At 47.3% G+C, this 9,050-nt stretch overlaps 1 protein-coding gene across 1 annotated transcript in view; it reads right to left on the minus strand.

Annotated features, from left to right (window-relative positions):
- LOC122446828 (basic proline-rich protein-like) overlaps positions 1-8,538 on the minus strand; it is a 217,770-nt gene extending 209,232 nt beyond the window's left edge. Inside the window, exons 1-2 of the mRNA XM_043477305.1 lie at positions 8,508-8,538; positions 7,874-8,415 (exon numbers count right to left, since the gene is read on the minus strand). Coding sequence (XP_043333240.1) covers positions 7,874-8,415; positions 8,508-8,538 — 573 coding nt within the window. The remainder of the gene's footprint in view (positions 1-7,873; positions 8,416-8,507) is intronic.
- Positions 8,539-9,050: the final 512 nt, after the last annotated feature.

A 9,050-nucleotide genomic window follows, 5' to 3' on the forward strand; every position in this document is an offset into this window, starting at 1 on the left:
GTCTCATCTGGGCACACGTGTCAGTGGTTCTTGCTCTGTGGACTCTGCTTGGATAATGGGCATGGAGGCAACTCTGCGCCAGTCCTCTGAACACCCCAAGTCAGCTACATGGAAAACTTCAAGCTTCGATTTTCAGAAGAAACAAGCGCTGCAGGATTCTTACTGGGCCACTGGAAGCAGGAAGAGCAGCTTTTCATCTGGGCTTTGAGGCCAACTATCTATAATGTTTAGGAAACCCCAGAAATATGGGTCAATTCTTGACCAGCCCAAGTGAAAAAAGGAAGTCAGAGAAGTGCTTCAAAGCTGAGATGATGGAGAACAAGACATCACTATGAGTTTAGTTGCTGATGCTGTGATCCACAAAGATGAAAATACCCAGGGATCCCCAGCATCACCCAAAGTATGCATGTCCAATATTTGTTCTCAGAATGTATTATTAACATATGATGTTCTATGCTTGTGCTAAAGGGCCCTTTATTTGTCTGTGAACTTCTAAGCAGCCAAGGCTTATATGAAATTTTTTTTTAATCCACAATAATAGCTGATGTGCTTGTTATACATAGCGCATCATAGGTACAAAATATATATTTGTTGAAAGCATAAGGGAAAAAAAGATAATATATAGAAGAAACTGACCTCCAGCTTCTAGATTCTGAATCTAATGCATTTGTTTGATTGCTTATTACAAATAAATGACAATGGATGATATTGTGAAAAAAAATGTGATGTCCAGTCCCAGGGCAAGGTTTTATTACACTCATTCTTCTAAATGGTTTGAGTCTGGCTGACCCTAGGACTCTTAACAAGGCAATGAGCCGCTCAGAGGTAAACAATTCCCCATTTTTCAGTTCCTGAAAGAATTTTTATGGGACTCTCACCAATCTCAAGGTTACACTTACTAGCCAAGTTCCCATCCCAACATTCTCCCATTTTTATGGGACTCTCACCAATCTCAAGGTTACACTTACTAGCCAAGTTCCCATCCCAACATTCTTCCCATAATTAATAAAGACGAAAGTAAGCCGACAAAATCTCTCCACTGGATGCCCCTGTGATGCCCAGGAAGTCACCTCACCATCTAGAAGCTTCTCACTTGAAGGACAGATTGTGGAGTGAACCCAGGGTCTCTCCCGGCAGCCCCTGTCACTCAGAGTCACTTAGCCCTCCTTTATTCCCTTTCTTGCATTCGTTCACCTGTCTCAGTCACTTTCCTCCCATTATTTCCTCACAAGGGTGAGACCTTGCATGATAGGGAACCCAAGTAAGGGGTCAAGAATCAGATGATTCTGATTCAAGGAGAGAAGTCAGACTGTGTGTGCCAGGAATCCAGAGCCAAGGAATGGTGGCAGGAACACGAGGGTGTTTAAGGGGCTGCGAAGGCAGGAGGGTTCAAGGGGAGTGCAGTGGCTGGGAGAGGGGGAATTGAGGGCGAGAACAAGTGCTGGGGTGAGAAAGAAATCCAAACCTGAGCTAGGCAGCCAGGTCAACAGTGACAGGAGATGACGACAAATAAAAGAACGAAAGGAACAAAAAGAACTGAACTAAAGCACTTGGTATCTTTAGAGTTTAAGGAAAATATTTTTAAAACTTTCTTGAGTCCCTAAGCTAGGTCCTGGTGGATTCAGGTGCTCTTCTGGAGATTAGGATCACACTGGTATGTTTAGGCCAGAGCCACTGGCCAATGCCCACCACTGGGAGGAAGAGCCCCAGGGGGGTCAGAACACACATGTACTCAGGATGGCGTGTACAGAGTAAGAGGGGAGTTCAAACAGGCTGCAGGCCGCTGGAAATGAGAGCCCAAAGGCCAGCAGATCTGGGAGGGTTTCCGCTACGCAAACAAACAGCATTGGGAAAGTTCATGTCACTCCTCTGGCTCCCAGAGCTGGATGAAGCCACTGTTACACTTTTCAAACTCTATTAGTCCAAGGATCCCAGACTGTGAGGCATAGATAAGCTCACGAAGGCAGAAGAGTGAGAACTAGACATAGGACAGCATCTTTGAGGACAACTGAAGACCTGGAGTCGATAAAGTGAAAAGAACCCCAAAAAAGTGTGCCCAGAAATGTACAAAAATAACTAAAAATGTATCCTAGCTCCAGAGGCAGACAAAGGAGCTTCCAAAAGTAGAGGCAGGTTGGTAGAGTTTGTGAGGTCTCAAGGAACAGGGGTGGGGGAAACATTTAGATTTGGCATAGAGGAGGTTACCATCATATCATCTACTCAAGTGATTTTAACAGAAGTGATTCTCACAGAAGTGAGAATGACCTGGAGTGGTGGAGACCACATCTTGAGGAGCTGAGTGGCAAAAGAAGGCTAGGGTCAAACAAAGAAATTTTAAGATAGGAGAACTTAGCATGATTCAAGATTGACCAGAGGGAACAAGTAGAGGGGGAGGCAGAGAAAGGATGGAATGCATGCAAGATTCCCATCATGGACCAGCGAGCATCTGAGATCTGAGATGTGGGACACAAGAGGGATTGCAACTTCAGAAAGGAAGAAAGAAACGTCCTTGTCAACAGCTAGGACAAGAGGGTAGATTTAGACAATGAACCCTGTAAAGGTGACGGTAAGTATAAAACTGAACAGGTGGATTTAGATCTACTATACAAAGAATGCTGTGCTAATAAACTAGAAATATGGGCAATTTTTCAGAGATTTTCACATACTTTGCATTACTCTAATGCTGCTATTATGGGCTGAATGTTTGCATCCCCCCAAGTCTCCTGTGTTGAAATCCTAACTCCCAAGGGGACAGTATCAGGAAGTAGGAGAGGTAATTAGATCATGAGGGTGGGACCCTTGTGAATGGGGTTAGTGCCCTTATAAGAAGAAATAGACTCAGAGACTTAAAGAATGAATTTATGGGTGTGAGGAGGGAAAGGATGAGGGGAAAGGATAGTTAGGGAGTTGGGGATCAACATGTACACACTGCTGTATTTTAAATGGATAATCAACAAGTATAGCACGGGGAAACTCTGCTCAATGTTATATGGCAGCCTGGATGTGAGAGGCGTTTGGGAGAGAATGGACACATGTATATATGGCCGAGTCACTTCGGTGTGCACCTGAAACTATCACAACATTGTGAATCCGCTAAACTCTAACATAAAGTGTTTTAAAATAAATAAATAGAAGAAACATAGGAGAAATGATTTTTCCCTCAGCTATATAAGACTACAACAAGAAGACAGACATCTCAAACCAGGAAGAGAGTCCTCATCACATGCTAGATCTACTGGCGCCTTGATCTTGGCTCCAACAAACTCCAGAACCATAAGAAATAAATGTTTGTTGTTTAAACCACCCAGTCCATGGTATTCTATTATAGGGGCCTGAGCCAAGACAGTCACTAATCTGGAGTGTGATGCTGGGCCAAACCATTTCACCTCTCTGAGCTTTTCTTTATCTGCAAAATGACAGGGGAAGGAGACACAAGGGAAGACAAGGTAATGTTTTCCAACAGTCTCTTCCTACCCAAGTATCTCAGTGTTTCTACATGTGCTTTTTCCATCTAATTGTTCCATGCCAGCCTCTAAGTCTTTGCTTTGCCAGTGTAATTGCAGACCACTTGTTTTCCTTATGCTTAACACCTAGCATCTTGCCAAGCATAAAGAAGGTGATCAACAAATGTTTTTTTTAAATTAACAAAATCTCCATAATGTCAGAGTTTCAGGAGACAGATGTATGCCTTGTCATCACTCCCTCTTCCCCAAGGGTTATTTACAGAAGCACAGTCACCCAGAAGTTGTAATCCTTTCTCGGGCAATTCAGCCTTGATAAAAACACTTATCTAAAGCCAAAGGACAAACAAGATGGAATGTCAAGTAAATTAGTGCCCTAAGTGTTTCAGATCCTGCCCTTCTGCCAATGTGCACACACCAATTTCTAGATTAAGAAAAATAAGCGACAAAAATAAGCCTGGGTCAGTTTTCCAACAGTTACTTGGGGAAAACAAAAAAAATACCACAGTGCATATCTACCGATAGCTCCTCATGCCTTCATTATCAAGGGAGCAAAAAGTGCTCACCCAGAATCTTGTTTGTACTCTGTGACATTCCCATAGCTGAGAAAACTGACTGTGTCTCCTATTTGCTGTAAACCAAAAACACGCTTCAGCAACTGATAAAGAAGGCTTTCTCTCCTGGAAAAGACATCCACCTAAGATCTGAGTTTTAGTCTTGCTTCCGCACCACTGAGCAGCTGACTTTGTACAATTAACCTCCCTGGACCCCTACAAACTGGGGCTACACATTCCAGTCTGATCTATTTCCCTGTGTTGTGCACTGGCATTTACACTTTATAATCACTCTTGTGGCTCAGCTGTAAAGAATCCGCCTGCAATGCGGGAGATCTGGGTTTGATCCCTGGGTTGGGAAGATCCCCTGGAGAAGGCAAAGTCTACCCACTCCAGTATTGCAGCCTGGAGAACTCCAATGGACACGACTGAGCGACTTTCACTTTCTTTCACCATTAATTGCTGAATCCTTTCTGAGATGCTTCCTATCAACAGCAAGCCAGATGTGGAAGCATTGAGAAGAAATCTATGGTGAACTATCTCATTCTGCAAAGGAAGACACATTCCTATTGGAAGAACTTCTGCAGCCTGGATTAAGTCTGAAGTCTCAACCTTTGCATAAATGCAAAACTACAAAACACAGCACACCCCCAGAGTAACTCCTCTGTGCTTACACAAAATGAAAGAAAAGCAAAGTACTTAGGAAAAATCAACTCCGGTGTTGTTTTACATCACAGTTTGCTTACAGTTAAGGGATTCCATCATCGCTATCCTGGTAAGCCAAGGACATTTTTAAAATAAAATAAACAACACATCGCAAATCATGGTTGTGTGTGGAAATGATAGTGAATAAAATCCATCATGGGCTGAAGGTGTATTTCATGATAGGATTCTTCTAAGTGTCCCAGCACATTAAGCATTTACATGTATATATTCTTAATTTCTCTCACAGATAAACACATCAGAGTAGGCTTGCTTCTAGCTGGTGGGAAAACCACTGAATGGATGATCTTTCATCTGTGTAAGCGTTTAAAAGGAATATTAGCAAACTCACAACTGCATAATGGAAAAGAGCTAGGAGAGAGACTAACAGGGGCTAAACAGTGACAAAACTCCCCTTTACAAATGAAGAATTAATTAACTGATTAATCAACTCATTAATTAACAGCAGCAGTCATAACTCAGGAATGGAATCCATTTAAGACTTCACTTTTGCTTCCTTGACAGTGATCATAAACCTCTGCAAGAAGAAGGAAGAAGAAAAGCTTTCTGTGGACACAAAGATGCCAGAGATTCAACAAAGCACTGCTGTGCCTGAATAAAAACCCAAAAAAATATTTAAGGTGCTCTACTCAGAATATACAATATGTCTGGTCAAATTCACCATTATGGCCTTTTAACGACTAACAGTTTGACTTTTTTTTTTTTTTTAAACAGGACAGTTATCCATACTCTGTAACCATTTTATGTAGATGTGCAGGCTGTTAATACTCCCTGGGCTACCAAAAAAAACAAAGAAAAAAATGCCCCCCCCAAAAAAATGTAAGAACTACATTCTCTCCATTCCTAATTCCATTAACATTTCTGAACCAACAACATTCTCAGGTTAAGAGAATAAAATAGAAAGCAGCAAGGGCAGACAGAGGAGTGATAAAGCATTTGAGAGTTTCTGTATTAAAACTAAAATTTAGAGGGAAAGGCATGTTTTTCCTTTTAGATGTTCATGCCACACCAAAAAAATTCCCCTGCTCCACCAAGCTACCTCCTTCAAGGTCATTTATCATCAGCACAACAGCCTACGGATGTTTTATTAAAAGAAAAATCCCAGCCTAGGACTGCCAGATCTCTACCCAGGACCCACTTATCAAAGGTGTCGCTGGGGCTGACAGGCAGCTGTCCAGGGGCACAGACTTAACATTACTTTATATGTACTGAAGCCCATCAGCAAGCACATTACCTCGGTCCCCATTAAGTATTCTGATAACACCACCTCCATGAGCTCGGCTTAACATTTAAGCCTGCAGGAAGCCCTTGAGTGCACAGAGCCTTCCAAAATTTTCTAGCTAATTTTAACCCTATGGAGTATGGAAAAAAATTGAATTTAGAGATTACACAGCAACTAAATATTTTACCCACCCAAACAAAAGCTTTCACGGTATTGAGAAACAGCTTTTCACGTGGCTTTTTATTAGTTATTAGAAAACCATATAGATAGTTTTCCACTAAAAAAATAAATAAATAAATAAAAGTAAACTGTCTTACTAGTAGGCTTAAAATACTCCTGATGAGCAAGGTTTTCCTGAACTGGTTCTTTAGGGCCGGGTGGTGGAGCAGTAGTTACCACCAACAGCATATGTAATGGTGCATGAATCGCAGCTATTAGATCAAATCACTGGCCAATCTGATGTGTACTCTGGATTTTATTCTTTCTAAAGCCCCTACCCCCAAGCAAAAATGAGTGCAAAAAAAAAAAAAAAAAAATTAGAAGAGCTAAATAGAAAAACAGGCCACTTAGAATGCTCTTGGACAAATGTACTGTTTTCACTCGTTCAGGACCCAAATACATCATCTAGGCTCTTTTCGCACCTAAAAGTTGCTATCTGTTTAATATTTCAAAACCTAAGTCTCGCTCTAATTGTCTGTGACTGTGGGGGTAATAGGAAGTGGGCAGCGACAGCTTTTTTACTCTTGGGGAAAGAAGAGACTGGAGAAGCTGCAGTCTTTGGCAGGGGGATGGGAGGTGGAGGGAATCCTGGAAGGGAATATCCTTCGGAGAGGAGGCGGCAAGTGCAGGGAAAGGAAAGACCGAAAGGATGCTGCAAACGCTACCCCGGCGATTCTTAAGCAGAAGTTACGACATTTTCTTTTGCCAAGGGGCTCTCCAGTCCCAGCTTCGAGGGGAGCAAAGAAAGCCTCAGCCAGGGAAGTATCTGCAGCGTTCGAACAAATCAGCGACAGGAAGGAGCCCTGCCAAGGGGTACTTAAGGAGAAAAAAACCGTATTAGTGTGAAGCCAAGCTTTCCCTGCTGCCGCTCAGCGTGGAAATTCCGGGTAGCCTCCCTACCCTTACACACACGCGAACGCACACACACACGCACTTTGCTGCACTCAGCGTTCAATAAGCCAACATTTAGAGAACGACGCGTTCACGAGGTCCCCCGCCGCCCCCGCGTGCGCGTGCACAGACACTCACTTCCCATCCCTTCCACGTTGTGCGAGCAGTCTCAGCACCACCAACGGCCCGAACCCAGGCACCTCGATGTCTCCCTCCCCTGCGCAGCACCTCGACTTGCGGGCAGTCTCGGGGCACACCCTGCACCCGCTTCCCCGACCCCAGCCACGCCAACTAGGCGAATCCCGGGGTTGCGTGACTGCGCGCGGGTCTAACCCGAAAGCCGAGAAACCGCGCCGCGGCGGAATTCCGGGCAACAACCGCGTCCCCGCCGGTCCCCGCTCCCCACCGGCCACTAGGTACGGTCTGTGCCCCCAGCTGCCCCGAAGCTCCCAGCGTCGCCGACCGGTCAGGCCGGATCTGCAGCCGCCGAGTCCCCAGATTCCCGCTGCTCCGAGGCTCCCGATCTCAGCGCCCCGGGACCAAGCCGGTGCGCCGCCGGCCGCTCTTCGCGCTCCGGCCACGCTCGGTCTCCGGGCTTTACACACGGGCGCACAGACACGCACCCTCCCTTCCCTCGCCCCGGCTCGCACACCTGCGCCCCCGGGGGGTTGCCCGGCTCCTCCCGCATCCCTGGAGGCAGCCCCCTACCCGCCCGCGCGTCCCACTGCCGACCCGGCCAGTGGATGCCCCGGCTCCCTCTAACCGCCCCCCCTCCGGGGCAACTCGAGACGCGCGGCGCTTACAGTTCGCAGGAACTGGATCTCATCCTCGCCCTCGCCCCCATCGGCCATGGCTCTGCTCCTTCTCGCAGGGGCCGGCTCCCGAACCCCGCGGAGCCCGGCGTCGCTGGCGGCCCCTCGCTCTGTCTCCTGCCGCTGTTCCTGCTGCCGGGAGCCGGGGGCGGGAGGGGTCTGAGGCTGCTGGGTGCCGAGCGCCAGGCGGTCCCCGCCTGCAGAGCGGAGGAGGAGGCCGGCGGGCGGGGGCGGCGGAGGCGGGAGCCTCCCTGCGCCGCACTGTGCGGGAGGAGGGCGACCCGGCCGGGAGGACGCGGGCAAGCGGCCCCGCAGCCCCGCCGCGCTGGCTTCGCGCGCCCCGCCTGCCGCAGGCGGACTGCTCGGCCCCGGCTCCTCCGAGCGAGTGCGCTGAGCCGGCGGAGCCCGGGTGAGTGCCGCGGTGGGGGCGGGGAGTGGGGGCGGACGGGCGGGGAGGAGCTCGCCGGCTCCCCTCTGCTGCAGGTAATCCGCAGCCCGCTCCTCGGGGCCACCAAATCCGAGACCCAGCGCCGCTTACTGGCCGCTCCGGGTATCGGATTCGGAGCGCACCCGATGAGCGCGCAACCTTCCACCTGCGCCCTTCTGTTTCCCTGGGCTCTTGCACCTGCGGCTTCTGACCTTAAACCTGCGCTCATGATTCCTTCTCCTGTGGGAGCGGAAGGGGCTCCCACAGTACTTTCCGCGGCACTTCAGATCTCAGGCAAGAATCATCTTTCACCCGGATGCCCGGAGTGGATCACCTCCAAGTAAAGGTGATTTTAAACTTAGATTACCTCTATTACCCGATCATCCTGAGAATTCTTTAGTATCTAATGTCGGTGCACCATGCTTCTCACAGATCAGACACACAGAATGCATGGTACATAGAACTGTAACAAATTCCTTCAACAAATACATGGTGAATGCCTATGCCCGATACTGGAGTATAAACAGACCGGAGTTTATACTCTATTAGAAGTGCTTAACTGTGAATTGCGATAAGCTATGAGATATCAGTATGAATCATTGAGGCCGTCTAAATTCGGACTGTGGTACTCTCTGTCCTCACTATACGGCCATTTACTTCTGAAGAAAGTCGAGCATTTCACCACAAGTATCACTATGTAGTTCCCGCAATCCTCCATGCAATTACCCACCAAATTGCCAT

This window comes from Cervus canadensis, chromosome 8 (assembly GCF_019320065.1).
Source record: "Cervus canadensis isolate Bull #8, Minnesota chromosome 8, ASM1932006v1, whole genome shotgun sequence".
NCBI lineage: Eukaryota > Metazoa > Chordata > Mammalia > Artiodactyla > Cervidae > Cervus > Cervus canadensis.